We start from the raw sequence: 18,356 nt of genomic DNA, 5'->3' as shown, positions 1-18,356 counted from the left end.
CAGACCGTGTTCCCAGGATCGAGTCCCGGTGCGGCAGACGGTTTTAAGTCGTCAGGAAGTTTCAAATCAACGCACACTCCTCTGGAGCGTGAAAATTCGTTCTAGTTTCTTGCATCTTGCTTCAAGTACTTGTCGAATTTATCATTGCGTGGAAATTTTTGTCAAGCGTAACAGAAGTTCTGTGTGTGCAGTACCGGTGCCAAAGTATCACTGTCGCAAAGGAGACTGGCACAAAGACAGATGGGCCGAACAAAATAACCTTTGCAACAAGTAAAGGCATATAATTGGTACCACAACTCAGGGTAGTGCAAAATGCTTTTACCAGTCAATTTGTTTCACCAGAAGAGAAAGTAAAGTGGCAGTATAGACGTCATTAAAATTAGCTGATTTGTTTAATGTTGCCTTAAACATACATGCATTGCATTTGCGATAAAAGTAGTAAGTACTGCTTGCAAAAGTCGAAGAGTAATTAAAACGCAGTTTCTTGGTGAGATGCCACTCCGCACTTTTCTTTGGAGTTATGAACTACCTGTTTGTGAAATACACAAGAGAAGTTCGAAATTTGAATACGATATCCTCAAAGTTTTTAATCTAATTGAAGTCCTTTAGCTAACTGAATAGTTTTTCCTGGCAACATTAATATGTACTTCTCTAACATTTTTTCTATTTTTTATTTTTGTGATTGATAACGATTTTCATTCATTAATAATAAAGCAACAGCAGCGGATTTTAAGAATAACTGCACTTCTTCAACTAGTACTTGCGACAAGTTCCTAAAATAAACTGCCCCAGTAAATTGAAGAAGTAAACTTGAATAATTTGTTGTAATGTAAACACCTCAGCAAGTGCATACAGAAGTTACTTGCTGGTGAATACAAGCCTTTCGTAATACGCTCTCGATGAGAAAAACAGAACACTTTCAATGACTAGAGATAGGACGGTCATATTCACAGGACGCGTACATTAGTATGTTCTGCAGAAATGATTAGCATTTGAAACATGTCCGTCCGCCGGTTCCAGATCAACATCAACAGCACAGCGCAACACCGACTACCGGTAAAATGTGCCTGCGGCTCTGATTGTCGCTATAAACCGAAGGTAATGGATCAGTGTGACTCGAGGAGACGTGCAGATACATGTGCGAACCCTACCGTCAAATCAGAGAGTTTGAGAGAGTATGAATTACTGGCCTGAGGGAACTGAGGCATGCAGCCGGAAAATTGTTGCTCGTGTGGGACGAAGTGTTTCGGCAGTGCAACGGGTGTGTGCAGAATGGTTTACGGAAGGCCGTAGAACACTACGAGAAGGGTCAGATCGCACCTACCAGGCCACCTCTCGAGAAGATCGACAACTCATGCGAATGGCATAGCAGGTCGGATGTACATCCTCCTCGGCTCTGGTGAAACAGTGGAATCGTGTAACACATCGTATACTACCAGGGATGACAGACTGTCCCCGTTGGGTTGTCCACGCCTCCGCCTACCTTCGACGAATGCGCAGAAACATGTTAGACGGCAATGGTGTATGGAACGACGTCACTGGGGACAAGAATGGTATCAGACAGTGTTTCCAAACGAATCCGGATTCTGTTTGTTTGGAAATGTGATGGCTGCATTTTTCGCCAGAGACAGGGGGAACGACATCACAATGTATGCATTTGCACAAGACATACAGCGCCAACTCAAGGCAATATAGCGCGGGGATACAACCACAAATCACAGGTGGTGCGTGTCCATGGCACAGTGACCAGTGTGACCTATGTGAATGACATCCCGCTACCCGCAGCCATACCCTTCCTGCACAGCTCCCCGACGCCATTTTTCAGCAGGACAATGCCCGATCACACGTTGCTGCACGAACACGTGCCTTCTTGGTGTCACAAGGTGTCACCGTTTTTCCCTGGCCCGCCAGATCACAAGACTTGTCGACAGTCGGAAGTGTGTGGGATATGGTAAAACGACGGGTGCAGCGCTGTGACCCAGTGCCAACCACAACACATGAATGCAACATGGACGGCTGTACCGTAGGACGCCACTAGCGCCTTATACGCGTCTATGCCATCACGCATGGAACAAGTTATCAGGGTCCATGGCGGACCCTGTGCCTACTAGGCAACAGGACACATGCTGAACCGAGACAACTGAAATGTTAATCATTTCTCCAGAACATACACTACTGGCCATTAAAATTGTTACACCAAGAAGAAATGCAGATGATTAACGGGTATTCATTGGACAAATATATTATACTATAACTGACATGTGACTACATTTTCACGCAATTTGGGTACATAGATCCTGAGAAATCAGTATCCAGAACAACCACCTCTGGTCGTAATAATGGCCTTGATAAGCCTGGGCATTGAGTCAAACGGAGCTTGGGTGGCGTGTACAGGTACACGTGACCATGCAGCTTCAACACGATATCACAGTTCAAGGGTAGTGACTGCCGTATTGTGACGAGCCAGTTGCTCGGTCACCATTGACCAGACGTTTTCAATTGGTGAGAGATCTGGAGAATGTGCTGGCCAGGGCAACATTCGAACATTTTCTGTATCAAGAGAGGCCCGTACAGGACCTGCAACACGCGGTCGTGCATTATCCTGCTGAAATGTAGGGTTTCGCAGGGATCGAATGAAGTGTAGAGCCACGTGTCGTAACACATCTAAAATGTACCGTCCACTCTTCAAGCTGCCGTCAATGCGAACAAGAGGTGACCGAGACGTGTAACCAATGGCACCCCATACCATCACGCCAGGTGATACGTTAGTACAGCAATGACAAACACACGCTTCCAATGTGCGTTCAACGCGATGTCACCATACACGGATGCGACAATCATGATGCTGTAAACAGAACCTGGATTCATCCGAAAAAATGACGATTTTCCATTCGTGCACCCAGATTCGTCGTTAAGTACACCATCGCAGGCGCTCCTGTGATGCAGCGTCAAGCATGACCACAGCCATGGTCTCCGAGCTGATAGTCCATGCTGCTGCAAACGTTGTCGAACTTTCGTGCAGATGGTTGTTGTCTTGCAAACATCCCAAGCTGTTGACTCAGGGATCGAGACGTGGCTGCACGATCCGTTACAGTCATGCGGATAAGATGCCAGTCATCTCGACTGCTAGTGCCCCGCGGGATTAGCCGAGCGGTCTCGGGCGCTGCAGTCATTGACTGTGCGGCTGGTCCCGGCGGAGGTTCGAACCCTCCCTCGGGCATGGGTGTGTGTGTTTGTCCTTAGAATAATTTAGGTTAAGTAGTGTGTAAGCTTACAGACTGATGACGTTAACATTTAAGTCCCATAAGATTTCACACACATTTGAACTCGACTGCTAATGATACGAGGCCGTTGGGATCCAGCACGGCGTTCTGTATTACCCTCCTGAACCCACCGATTTCATATTCTGCTAACAGTCATTGGATCTCGACCAACGCGAGCAGCAATGTCACGATACGATAAACCGCAAGCGCAATAGGCTACATTCCGACCTTTATGAAAGTCGGAAACGTGATGGTACGCATTTCTCCTCCTTACACGAGGCATCACAATAACGTTTCACCAGGCAACGCCGGTCATCCGCTGTTTGTGTATGAGAAATCGGTAGGAAACTTTCCCCATGTCAGCACGTTGTAGGTGTCGCCACCGGCGCCAACCTTGTGGGAATGCTCTGAAAAGCTAATCATTTACGTATCACAGCATCTTCTTCCTGTCGGGTAAATTTCGCGTCTGTAGCATGTCATCTTCGTGTTGTAGCAATTTTAATGGGCAGCAGTGTATTGTTGTACATGTGTGATGAATATGAACGTCCTATGTCTATTTGTTCATAGTATTCCGTTTTTTCTGAACATAAGTGTACTTCGTGTGTAGGAGATGCTTGACGTTGGCAGAGCTCGGAGACAACTGGATATCTCTCATGTAGTGCCGATTCTATAAAATTGTTGACAAACTGCCTATTTGGCTTCTGTCTCGGGTTCTTCGGCCGACGTTCATCTGATGATTTTACAGGCGTTTCGCCAGCACGTGTGGCTGGCATTGTCAAAGCTTCACCCTCCATTGCCGCTGGTGAGCTGGAGTAGAGCTCGCCGCCGCAGACTACATGTACCTGGCGCGCCAACGTCCGAGGGCTTCTCCGCGGTCATTTCCGGTGCGGTTCTCCTCTTGCTACCTGCGACGGTCGTTCGCTGCAGTACGGGAAGCCAGGATCCGTATACCTTAAGGCTTTCCTCCTTATTGTTGAAGCTGTTCGCGTGTTTTTGTATTACTACAGCTTGTCTGAACAAGCGGGTGTGATAGTGCTTCTCCACAGCAGGAACTTCTGTATCGGCGAATTTTCTTACGTGGTCGATCTCACTCAGTGCGTACTCAGCGAAGGCCGATTTCTCCACCTGCCCCAACTTGCAATGTCGCTTATGTTCTTTGATCCTGGTGTTGATCGATCGTCCAGTCATTCCGACATAATTTTTTTCGCATGGTATACGGTATATTACTGACATTACAAATGGGTCCCTTTTCTCCTTTGCCGATCTAAAACACTCTTTGGTCTTCCTTGTCGGTTTGAAAATCGTTTCCTGCCGTGTTTGTGCAATATACGGCCGATTCTGTCCGTCGGTCTGGGAATGTATGGTAGAAAGTCCGTACCTGACATTTCTTTTTCTGATTCCTTCCTTCGCCGAGTGTTTGACACTGTTTCACTTCTATTATAATCTGTGGAGTACACATTGCTCCTCAGAACACTTTCCAGGAGTTGCATTTCGCGTCTGAGGTACTGCGACTCACAAAAAACTGCCATTTATAGATGTACAGGTCACAAGGGACGGCGAAAAGTGGGACACAGCGTGTATCGAAAACCGACACACACGGACCAGTACCTGCACAAATTATCAAACCACCATCCGAACCAGAAGAGAGGCATGATTAATACGCTCGTAACGCGAGCAGGACGAATATGTGAGCCGCAGCACCTCAGACGCGAAATGCAACACCTGGAAAGTGTTCTGAGGAGCAATGGGTACTCCACAAATTATATTAGAAGTGTAACAGAGCCAAACATTCGGCGAAGAAAGGAATCAGAAAAAGAAATGTCGAGTACGGCCTTTCTGCTACACATTCCCAGAGAGACGGACAGAATTGGCCGTATATTGCGCAAACAAGGCGTAAAGACGATTTTCAAACTGACAAGGAAGATCAAAGAGTGTCCTGATTCGGCAAAGGACAAAAGGGACCCACTTGCAATGTCGGGAAAATACCGTATACCATGCACATGCGGAAAAGTTTATGTCGGAATGACTGGACGATCAATCAACACCAGGATCAAAGAACACAAGCGACATTGCAAGTTGGGGCAGGTGCAGAAATCGGCCGTGGCAGAGCACGCACTGACTGAGACCGACCACGTAATAAAATTCACCGACACGGAAGTTCTGGCTGTAGAGAAGAACTGTCACACGCGCTTGTTCACAGAAGCTATAGTAATACAAAAACACGTGAACAGCTTCAACAAGAAAGAGGAAAGCTTTAAGGTAAACGGATCCTGGCTTCCCGTACTGCAGCGAACGACCGTCGCAGGTAGCAAGAGGAGAACCGCACCGGAAATGACCGCGGAGAAGCCCTCTGACGTTGGCGCGCCAGGTACATATAGTCTGCGCCCGCGAGCTCTGCTCCAGTGCTCCACCGGCAATGGAGGGTGAAGCTTTGACAATGCCAGCCACTCGTGCTGGCGAAACGTCAGTAAAATCATCAGATCGACGTCGGCCGAAGAACCCGAGGTAGTTTGTCAATGCCGATTCTATCCGTTTACGGCAGCACTAGCGAAACCGTCAAGTTACCGCGGCCAGACGGTACCTTGGAGTAGCGGAAGGAGACGACGGTGGCGTACTGGCCCTGCAGGAGGCCGGGCTGCCCGTAGCGCAGCAGGCTGCTGCTCTGCACGGCCGAGTCGTCGTAGCGCGCCAGCACCAGCCGAGACCCGCTGGGGGACCACCAGACGGCGCCCTCCTTGTTCAGCGACTGCTCGGCGCTCAGCGACTCTGCAACACCGGCGCCGCTGCACTGCCGCCACTCGACGACGGCTTCCTCAACAAACAGCTTACTACCGCGGGCATCGTGAAAATAGCCACTTCAAGGTCATCCCACTCTTACAGCTTCGCAAGTTAGTGATGATTTCAAATATTAGTAAATATTCCGGAAAACATATTAGACATCTCTACTTTCAGTATAGGATATGACGGAGTAATTTCTAAAAGAAAATTCTTGCTAGCTGACACGAAAAAAATATAAACTCACGTTGCAATAAATTTTGAAGAAAAATATTTTTTTACCTCAATCCGTCGAAAAAACAGAACCACTGACATATTTGCACTGAAAATAATATATGAACATTTTCAACGTTTACCTTTGGAGAAAAGAGAAACACTTGCATGAATATCAAGATCTCAGATGGAAACCCAGTTCTAAGCAAAGAAGGGAAAGCAGAAAGGTGTAAGGAGTATATAGAGGGTCTATACAGGGGGGGGGGGGGGGGGGGGGATGTACTTGAGGACAATATTATGGAAATGGAAGAGAATGTAGATGAAGATGAAATGGGAGATATAATACTGCGTGAAGACTTTGACAGAGCACTGAAAGACCTAAGTCGTAACAAGGCCTTGGGAGTAGACAACATTCCATTAGAACTACTGACAGCCTTGGGAGAGCAAGTCCTGACGAACCTCTACCATCTGGTGAGCAAGATGTATGAAACAGGTGAAATTCCCTCAGACTTCAAGAAGAATATAATAATTCCAATCCCAAAGAAAGCAGGTATTGACAGATGTGAAAATTACCGAACTATCAGTTTAATAAGTCACAGCAGCAAAATACTAACGTGAATTCTTTACAGACGAATGGAAACATCTCTGACATCGATCTGTTGTAGAATTTTAGAACATGTTTTTTGCTCGAGTATCATGTCGTTTTTGGAAACCCAGAATCTACTCTGTAGGAATCAACATGGATTCCGGAAACAGCGATCGTGTGAGACCCAACTCGCTTTATTTGTTCATGAGACCCAGAAAATATTAGATACATGCTCCCAAGTAGATGCTATTTTCCTTTTCCGGAAGGCGTTCGATACAGTTCCGCAATGTCGCCTGATAAACAAAGTAAGAGCCTACAGAATATCAGACCAGCTGTGTGGCTGGATTGAAGAGTTTTTAGCAAACAGAACACAGCATGTTGTTATCAATGGAGAGACGTCTACAGATGTTAAAGTAACCTCTGGCGTGCCACAGGGGAGTGTTATGGGACCATTGCTTTTCACAATATATATAAATGACCCAGTAGATAGTGTCGGAAGTTCCATGCGGCTTTTCGCGGATAATGCTGTAATATACAGAGAAGTTGCAGCATTAGAAAATTGTAGCGAAATGCAGGAAGATCTGCAGCGGCTAGGCACTTGGTGCAGGGAGTGGCAACTGACCCTTAACATAGACAAATGTAATGTATTGCGAATACATAGAAAGAAGGATCCTTTATTGTATGATTATATGATAGCAGAACAAACACTGGTAGCAGTTACTTCTGTAAAATATCTGGGAGTATGCGTGCGGAACGATTTGAAGTGGAATGATCATATAAAGTTAATTGTTGGTAAGGCGGGTACCAGGTTGAGATTCATTGGGAGAGTCCTTAGAAGATGTAGTCCATCAACAAAGGAGGTGGCTTACAAAACACTCGTTCGACCTATACTTGAGTATTGGGCATCAGTGTGGGATCCGTACCAGATCGGGTTGACGGAGGAGATAGAGAAGATCCAAAGAAGAGCGGCGCGTTTCGTCACAGGGTTATTTGGTAACCGTGATAGCGTTACGGAGATGTTTAACAAACTCAAGGGACAGACTCTGCAAGAGAGGCGCTCTGCATCGCGGTGTAGCCTGCTCGCCAGGTTTCGAGAGGGTGCGTTTCTGGATAAGATATCGAATATATTGCATCCCCCTACTTATACCTCCCGAGGAGATCACGAATGTAAAATTAGAGAGATTAGAGCGCGCACGGAGGCTTTCAGACAGTCGTTCTTCCCGCGAAACATACGCGACTGGAACAGGAAAGGGAGGTAATGACAGAGGTACGTAAAGTGCCCTCCGCCACACACCGTTGGATGGCTTGCGGAGTATAAATGTAGATGTAGATATAAAAACTGGTAGAAGCCGACCTCGGGGAAGATCAGTTTGGATTCCGTAGAAATGTTGGAACACGTGAAGCAATACTGACCCTACGACGTATCTTAGAAGAAAGATTAAGGAAAGACAAACCTACGTTTCTAGCATTTGTAGACTTAGAGAAAGCTGTTGACTGGAACATTCTCTTTCAAATTCTGAAGGTGGCACTGATATGATACAGGGAGCGAAAGGCTGGTTCAAATGGCTCTGAGCACTATGGGACTTAACTGCTACGGTCATCAGTCCCCTAGAACTTAGAACTACTTAAACCTAACTAACCTAACTAACCTAAGGACAGCACACAACACCCAGCCATCACGAGGCAGAGAAAATCCCTGACCCCGCCGGGAATCGAACCCGGGAACCCGGGCGTGGGAAGCGAGAACGCTACCGCACGACCACGAGATGCGGGCGGAGCGAAAGGCTATTTACAATTTGTACAGAAACCAGATGGCAGTTATAAGAGTCGAGGGACATGAAAGGGAAGCAGTGGTTGGGAAGGGAGTGAGACAGGGTTGTAGCCTCTCCCCGATGTTATTCAATCTGTATATTGAGCAAGCAGTAAAGGAAACAAAAGAAAAATTCGGAGTAGGTATTAAAATCCATGGAGAAGAAATAAAAACTTTGAGGTTCGCCGATGACATTGTAATTCTGTCAGAGACAGCAAAGGACTTGGAGTAGCAGTTGAATGGAATGGACAGTGTCTTGAAAGGAGGATACAAGATGAACATCAACAAAAGCAAAACGAGGATAATGGAATGTAGTCGAATTAAGTCTGGTGATGCTGAGGGAATTAGATTAGGAAATAAGACACTTAAAGTAGTAAAGGAGTTTTGCTATTTGGGGAGCAAAATAACTGATGATGGTCGAAGTAGATAGGATATAAAATGTAGACTGGCAATGGCAAGAAAAGCGTTTCTGAAGAAGAGAAATTTGTTAACATCGAGTACAGATTTAAGTGTGAGGAAGTCGTTTCTGAAAGTATTTGTACAGAGTGTAGCCATGTATGGAAGTGAAACATGGGCGATAAATAGTTTGGAGAAGAAGAGAATAGAAGCTTTCGAAATGTGGTGCAACAGAAGAATACTGAAGATTAGATGGGTAGACCACATAACTAATGAGGAGGTATTGAATAGAATTGGGGAGGAGTTTGTGGCACACCTTGACTAGAAGAAGGAATCGGTTGGTAGGACATGTTCTGAGGCATCAAGGGATCACCAATTTAGTATTGGAGGACAGAGTGGAGGGAAAAAATCGTAGAGGGAGACCAAGAGATGAATACACTAAGCAGATTCAGAAGGATGTAGGCTGTAATCGGGAGATGAGAAGCTTGCACAGGTTAGAGTAGCATGGAGAGCTGCATCAAACCAGTCTCAGGACTGAAGACCGCAACAACAACAACAACAACAATAGAGAGTGGTCAGAAAACAGGCCAGGTTAGCTGAGAGTGCTAACGCGCTGCTTCCTGGGCTCGGGTAGGCCCTGGATCGAATCCGCCCAGCGGATTAAGGACAAGTGCCGGTGTGCCGGCCAGCCTGGATGTGGTTTTTAGGCGGTTTTCCACGTCCACCTAGGTGAATACTGGGCTGGTTCCCACGTCCCGCCTCAGTTACACGGCTCGCAGACATCTGAACACTTTCGCACTACTCCATGGATTCCACTAGTCGCACACAGTTGGGGTGCACAAATTCCTTCTCGGGGGGTACGGGGTGGCGAGAGGAAGGGCAACCGGCCACCTCTTCAACAAACATTGCCACATCCGATTACCCATGCCGACCCTGCGTATCCGCGGGAAAGACGGCACAAGCAAAAGAAAGAGAGTGGTAAGAAAATGTCTGAAACGCTTGTAGGAATGGTAGGTAATACTGAGACTTAAATGTTAAGAAAAAAATTCTGTACGTTGCGCCGTTTCCGAGTTATTTAACACTGAAGTTAGCCAATCAAGTCGCGGCGCGCGCAAATTCAGGTTTCAGCCACCCAACCAAAGCACTAGTTGGGTAACACCGCACGTAGCAGGCCGTTTGAATGTGAGCGCGCGACGCCCCGATCGGCTAATTTCAATGGTAAATAGCTCAGGAAACGGCGCAAAGTATCGAATTTTTTTCTTAACACTCTGCCGTCTGGCAACAAACACCACAGTGGTGTCGTGTGCATAGTATCGCGCAGTGACTAGCGACAGCACTTTAGTGTCTTTTGTATTCTGCTGGTGTTTTGTTTAGGTGACAATAAGTTAAACACAAGTCAACAACTCTTTGTTTTTTATAAGTTCTTGTTCGTCATAGCAGATGAAAGAGAAGATACGATTATTTACCATGGCTGTGTGGAGCTTAACTTGGAGGTTGCCACTACATTGGGTATGTTTTATCATGATCCGGTTGACAGACTTTCAGGTCACATAAAGCAACACCAACTAATAGGCCTACGTATTTCCGAAAGGAATAAGCGAAAATGAAGAAACTGCCATGTATGTTCCAAAAATTAAAAAAAAGAACAACAAACTTACTGTGCGAGTCTTGTGGAGTTGCGTTACGTCTTGGAGACTGTGTTGCTGCATATCATATGAAAGAGAAATACTAAGTACCAAAGACAATGCAAATAAACAAACATGTGAAACAAACAAGTTTTGTATTTATTTACGTACGTATATCTTCGAAATTTCATGAAAGTAGGGGTACAGGGTTGAGAACTTATGAGAACTAACCATGACATTAGTAAAACATATCAATTTATAATCTCCCGATAATGTCAAAACGGCCAGCGACAAGCCAAGTAATCCGAATTAGCGCTGCCGGCGCCAAGCGAATAAATTTGTGCGAGACGTGCGGACGGCAAAGTGTTAACATTTATGTCTCGGTACAATCCGCCCTGCAACATCCCTACAAGCGTTTCAGACATTTTATGACCATCCTCTAGATGCATATGATACATGTTTTATCGTGAAAACATTAAAGTGTTCTGACATAAAGAAATACCGTAAGCGGTGTGTACCATACCGCATACGTAACGAAAAATGTCGTCGCTGAAATGGCGTGCTGTTGGACCTCGTAGAAACTTTCAGCAAGAAAGTTGTTAAGAAAAGAATGAAATTAATTTTGGTAAGATCTGAGATATCATAGTGTCTCGTGTCACGTATGAACACGTTGTACTTACGAGAGACTCCGTCGGCGACTGCGCACGAGTACCTGCATGCCGCCGCCACATTTTAGTTCCGACGACTCGATTTAATACGGCCGAAAGTACTTCCTAACTCTTGGAAAGTTTTTGTTTACAGCTCCTACTGACCCTTCGTCACTGCACCCATCACCCAAATCGCGCTGTACAGAAGTAACTGTCGCTACTTTCAGGCCAACACTTCCGCTGAAGTCGGGGAAAATACGAGGGTCGTTTAATAAGTAATGCCCTACATTTTTTTAAAAAAAGCCATTAATATACGAGGACAAACGTCCTTGTTGGTGCTTCACATCTGATATTTGTTCTGTGCACCGGCGAACTTCACATGTGATATTTGTTCTAGTGTGCACCGGCGAAGTTTCGAACCGTTCTGGCAGATGGCAGAGCCGTAGCACAGCGTCAGAATGGCGTCTACGTACGTCAAAAGCAGCGTGCTGTTATTGAATTACTGTGTGCAGAAAAAGAGACCGCGGTGAACATCCGTAAAGGTTTGTGTGCAGTGTATGGCGATGCTGCAGTTGATAGGAGTACAGTTGGGCGATGGGTAAAGAAAGCTACAGCCTCAGGAAATGCAGAAACAGAGCTCCATGATAAGCCACGCTCGGGACGTGCTGTCACAGCCACTGCTCCAGACATGCTGAACCGTGCGGATGCCATTATTCGTGCCGACCGGCGCATCACAACTCGACAATTGGCTCTACAGTTGTCGGTCAGCATCGGAAGTGCGTCTGCAATGATCGAGACTCTCGGATATTCGAAGAGGTGCTCACGATGGATTCCACGAATATTCACAGTCGACCACAAGATTCAAAGAAAGGCCATTTCATCTGAATTGTTGCAGCGTTTTGAGACTAACCGAGAGGCCTTTCTGACACGGTTCGTTACGGTGAACTAAACCTGGGTGCACCACTTTGCGCCAGAAACAAAATACACTACTGGCCATTGAAATTGCTACATTAAGAAGAAATTCAGATGATAAACGGGTATTCATTGGACAAATATATTATACTAGAACTGACATGTGGTTACATTTTCACGCAATTTGGGTGCATACATCCTGAGAAATCAGTACCCAGAACAACCACCTCTGGCCGTAATAACGGCCTTGATACGCCTGGGCATTGAGTCAAACAGAGCTTGGATGGTGTGTACAGGTACAGATGCCCATGCAGCTTCAACACGATACGACAGTTCATCAACAGTAGTGACTGGTGTATTGTGACGAGCCAGTTGCTCGGCCACCATTGACCAGACGTTTTCAATTGGTGAGAGATCTGGAAAATGTGCTGGCCAGGACAGCATTCGAACATTTTCTGTATCCAAAAAGGCCCGTACAGGACCTGCAACATGCGGTCGTGCATTATCCTGCTGAAATGTAGGGTTTCGCAGGGATCGAATGAAGGAGAGAGCCACGGATCGTAACACATCTGAAATGTAACGTCTACTGTTCAAAGTGCCACCATTGCGAACAAGAGGTGACCGAGACGTGTAACCAACGGCACCCCATACCATCACGCCAGTTTGGCGATGACGAATACACGTTTCGAACGTGTGTACACCGCGATGTCGCCAAACACGGATGCGACCATCATTATAATGTAAACATAACCTGTATTCATCCGAAAAAAATGACGTTTTGCCATTCGTGCACCCAGGTTCGTCGTTGAGTACACCATCGCAAGCGCTCCTGTCTGTGATGCAGCGTCAAGGGTAACCGCAGCCATGGTCTCCGAGCTGATAGTCCATGCTGCTGCAACGTCGTCGATCTGTTCGTGCAGATGGTTATTGTCTTGCAAACGTCCCCATCTGTTGACTCAGGTATCGAGACGTGACTGCACGATCCGTTACAGCCCTGCGGATAAGATGCCTGTCATCTCGACTGCTAGTGATACGAGGCCGTTGGGATCCAGCACGGCGTTCCGTATTACCCTCCTGAACCCACCGTTTCCATATTCTGCTAACAGTCATTGGATCTCGACCAACGCGAGCAGCAATGTCGCGATACGATAAACCGCAGTCGCGATAGGCTACAATCCGACCTTTAGCAAAGTCGGAAACGTGATGGTACGCATTTCTCCTCCTTACACGAGGTATCATAACAACGTTTCACCAGGCAATGCCGGTCCACTGCTGTTTGTGTATGAGAAATCGGTTCGAAACTTTCCTCATGTCATCACGTTGTAGGTGTCGCCACCGGCGCCAATCTTGTGTGAATGCTCTGAAAAGCCAATCATTTGCATATCACAGCATCTTCTTCCTGTCGGTTAATATTCGCGTCTGTAGCACGTCATATTCACGGTGTAGCAATTTTAATGGCCAGTAGTGTAGCAGCCCATGGAGTGGCATCATCCTCATTCACCACAAAAGAAGAAATCCCCTCTGGCAGAAAAGTCATAGTGACAGTCTTCTCGAATTGTGATGGGTCACTCTCGAGGATGTGATGTCAAGAGGGTCCACCATCAATTCAGAGGCATACGTGAAGATTCTGAATAAACTCAAGAACCGTTCCCGATGTGTTCGATCGGACAAGAATACAGATGAAATCTTGTTCCAACACGATAATGCACAACCTCACACAGGTCTGAGAACCCGGGGACACATCGCCAAATTGGGTTGGACATCATTGTCTCATCCTCGGACTTCCATCTCTTTGAGCCGCTTCAAGATTCTCTACGGGGAACACACTTTGAAGATGACTGTCACTCACGCAGTGAAAACATGACTACACCTACAAGACAAGAGCTTTTACCAGCAGGGAATACATACTCTTCTACGTTGACGTACGGCCATAGAACGTGATGGAAATTATGCAGAAAAATAGGGCATGGATAAGACATGTTGATGTATATTGTCACCAAATTCTGACTCTTAACAATAAATATGTTCTGAGAAAAAAAAATGTCGGCATTACATATTGAACGACCCTCGTATATTTGTGGGTATGGTTTTGATAGATCCAAGTTTTATCGAAGTATACTACAAGATTATTGTCCTTAGCGCGCAATAAGTACATTGTACACAAAATTTTGCTCTTGCTGCAGCAATGTGGTTGGACTCCATTAAAAATTTTCGTCCCTCATTACACTTTCCAAATTAAAAACCTAATGGTCAGAGGATACAAAGAAAGGAGATGTCTGAGCCAGAGGAATTAATTTTTTCACTGAGATCATTGTCTCTTTTTCTAGCCATCGGATATTTTCCTTTGTCATACTATTTAAGGATATCTCTACTCATTAATTTTTTGTCAATAGCGTCAAATTCCGTAGATTTCCGTATTCATTTTTATCCCTTTTATGGAGAATGAAAACACATGATCACAATTAGAGATCCTGCCAATCTTACTGCACTGTTAATATGGAATATGGTCGATTCCAAAGAACCACAAGATTTTGTTGTCAGTTTCTGAACTTGCACGAAATGTCCATTATTGCTGGTCTCTTCACTGTTGGTCAGATCAGTAAAAGAATTCAGTACATTCTGTATGACAGTTTGAGATTGTTTTCGAATGTCTTTTTTTTTCCTTTGCACGCACCAACAGGGGTAGTACGACACTTGGGCACTAGCTCCTGCACTACGATCACTACCAAATACACGTCACTGCACCGTTCCACGAAAGACAGAAACCACAAGTGAACACACGATATCCCACAGAAACAATGAACACCCACCCAGCGCCGTTCTACTGCACTTATATCAGTGCACATGTGACAACAGAGTCATGAGGCAGGCGAATCACAGAGCTTAGCGCCTGTCGCCTGCAGGCGGCGTATGTGATCTTCAGGGGTCTAATTTCGTGACAGCCACTATAGTCTCAGTATGAGCTCCACAACATCTATGTGGCCACAGGCCAGTTACGCTTCAGTATGCCAGAAACCGCCATCTACTAGCCCTGCGAGTCTAATTTCGTGATGGCCACTATAGTCTCAGTATCAGCTCCACAACATCTACTTGGCCACAGGCCAGTTACACTTCAGTATGCCAGAAACCGCCATCTACTAGCCCTGCGAGTCTAATTTCGTGATGGCCACTATAGTCTCAGTATGTGTGGCTGTGTGGCTGTGTGGCTGGATTGAAGAGTTTTTAGCAAACAGAACACAGCATGTTGTTCTCAATGGAGAGACATCTACAGACGTTAAAGTAACTTCTGGCGTGCCACAGGGGAGTGTTATGGGACCATTGCTTTTCACAATATATATAAATGACCTAGTAGATAGTGTCGGAAGTTCCATGCCGCTTTTCGCGGATGATGCTGTAGTATACAGAGAAGTTGCAGCATTAGAAAATTGTAGCGAAATGCAGGAAGATCTGCAGCGGATAGGCACTTGGTGCAGGGAGTGGCAACTGACCCTTAACATAGACAAATGTAATGTATTGCGAATACATAGAAAGAAGGATCCTTTATTGTATGATTATATGATAGCGGAACAAACACTGGTAGCAGTTACTTCTGTAAAATATCTGGGAGTATGCGTGCGGAACGATTTGAAGTGGAATGATCATATAAAATTAATTGTTGGTAAGGCGGGTACCAGGTTGAGATTCATTGGGAGAGTCCTTAGAAAATGTAGTCCATCAACAAAGGAGGTGGCTTACAAAACACTCGTTCGACCTATACTTGAGTATTGCTCATCAGTGTGGGATCCGTACCAGATCGGGTTGACGGAGGAGATAGAGAAGATCCAAAGAAGAGCGGCGCGTTTCGTCACAGGGTTATTTGGTAACCGTGATAGCGTTACGGAGATGTTTAACAAACTCAAGTGGCAGACTCTGCAAGAGAGGCGCTCTGCATCGCGGTGTAGCTTGCTCGCCAGGTTTCGAGAGGGTGCGTTTCTGGATGACGTATCGAATATATTGCTTCCCCCTACTTATACCTCCCGAGGAGATCACGAATGTAAAATTAGAGAGATTAGAGCGCGCACAGAGGCTTTCAGACAGTCGTTCTTCCCGCGAACCATACGCGACTGGAACAGGAAAGGGAGATAATGACAGTGGCACGTAAAGTGCCCTCCGCCACACACCGTTGGGTGGTTTTCGGAGTATAAATGTAGATGTAGATGTAGATGTAGCTCCACAACATCTACGTGGCCACAGGCCAATTACGCCTCAGCATGCCAGAAACCGCCATCTACTAGCCCTGCAAGTCTAATTTCGTGATGGCCACTATAGTCTCAGTATGACCTCCACAACATCTACGTGGCCACAGGCCAGTTACGCTTCAGTATGCGTAACCGCCATCTACTAGCCCTGTGATTCTAATTTTGTGATGACCACTATAGTCTCAGTATGAGCGCCACAACATCTACGTGGCCACAGGCCAGTTACGCTTCAGTATGCCAGAAACCGCCATCTACTAGGCCTGCGAGTCTAATTTCGTGACGGCCACTCTAGTCTCAGTATGAGCTCTACAACATCTACGTGGCCACAGGCCAGTTACGCTTGAGTATGCCAGAAACCGCCATCTACTAGCCCTGCGAGTCCAATTTCGTGACAGCCGCTATAGTCTCAGTATGAGCTCCACAACATCTATGTGGCCACAGGCCAGTTACGCTTCAGTATGCCAGAAACCGCCATCTACTAGCACTGCGAGTCTAATTTCGTGATGGCCACTATAGTCTCAGTATGAGCTCCACAACATCTACTTGGCCACAGGCCAGTATGCCAGAAACAGCCATCTACTAGCCCTGCGAGTCTAATTTCGTGATGGCCACTATAGTCTCAGTATGACCTCCACAACATCTATGTGGCCACAGGCCAGTTACGCTTCAGTATGCCAGAAACCGCCATCTACTAGCCCTGCGAGTCTAATTTCGTGATGGCCACTATAGTCTCAGTATGACCTCCACAACATCTATGTGGCCACAGGCAAGTTACGCTTCAGTATGCCAGAAACCGCCATCTACTAGCACTGCGAGTCTAATTTCGTGATGGCCACTATAGTCTCAGTATGACCTCCACAACATCTATGTGGCCACAGGCCAGTTACGCTTCAGTATGCCAGAAACCGCCATCTACTAGCACTGCGAGTCTAATTTCGTGATGGCCACTATAGTCTCAGTATGAGCTCCACAACATCTACTTGGCCACAGGCCAGTATGCCAGAAACAGCCATCTACTAGCCCTGCGAGTCTAATTTCGTGATGGCCACTATAGTCTCAGTATGACCTCCACAACATCTATGTGGCCACAGGTCAGTTACGCTTCAGTATGCCAGAAACCGCCATCTACTAGCACTGCGAGTCTAATTTCGTGATGGCCACTATAGTCTCAGTATGACCTCCACAACATCTATGTGGCCACAGGCCAGTTACGCTTCAGTATGCCAGAAACCGCCATCTACTAGCACTGCGAGTCTAATTTCGTGATGGCCACTATAGTCTCAGTATGACCTCCACAACATCTATGTGGCCACAGGCCAGTATGCCAGAAACAGCCATCTACTAGCCCTGTGAGTCTAATTTCGTGATGGCCACTATAGTCTCAGTATGAGCTCCACAACATCTACGTGGCCACAGGCCAGTTACGCTTCAGTATGCCAGAAACCGCCATCTACTAGGCCTGTGAGTCTAATTTCGTGATGGCCACTATATTCTCAGTATCAGCTCCACAACATCTACGTGGCCACAGGCCAGTTACGCTTCAGTCTGCCAGAAACCGCCATCTACTAGGCCTGCGAGTCTAATTTCGTGACGGCCACTCTAGTCTCAGTATGAGCTCTACAACATCTACGTGGCCACAGGCCAGTTACGCTTCAGTATGCCAGAAACCGCCATCTACTAGCCCTGCGAGTCCAATTTCGTGACAGCCGCTATAGTCTCAGTATGAGCTCCACAACATCTATGTGGCCACAGGCCAGTTACGCTTCAGTATGCCAGAAACCGCCATCTACTAGCACTGCGAGTCTAATTTCGTGATGGCCACTATAGTCTCAGTATGAGCTCCACAACATCTACTTGGCCACAGGCCAGTATGCCAGAAACAGCCATCTAC

At 46.3% G+C, this 18,356-nt stretch overlaps 1 protein-coding gene across 1 annotated transcript in view; it reads right to left on the bottom strand.

Moving 5' to 3' along the window:
* The window catches only part of LOC126191246 (venom dipeptidyl peptidase 4-like), a 475,023-nt gene that overhangs the window by 145,690 nt on the left and 310,977 nt on the right, over positions 1 to 18,356 (bottom strand). Inside the window, exon 7 of the mRNA XM_049932056.1 lies at positions 5,845 to 6,029. Within this exon, the coding sequence (XP_049788013.1) occupies positions 5,845 to 6,029 (185 nt within the window). The remainder of the gene's footprint in view (positions 1 to 5,844; positions 6,030 to 18,356) is intronic.

The sequence above is a fragment of the Schistocerca cancellata genome, chromosome 6 (genome assembly GCF_023864275.1).
Source record: "Schistocerca cancellata isolate TAMUIC-IGC-003103 chromosome 6, iqSchCanc2.1, whole genome shotgun sequence".
Classification (NCBI taxonomy): Eukaryota; Metazoa; Arthropoda; class Insecta; order Orthoptera; family Acrididae; genus Schistocerca; species Schistocerca cancellata.
The sequence above is the reverse complement of the archived record's forward strand: the minus strand, read 5'-3'. Positions and strand labels throughout refer to the sequence as shown.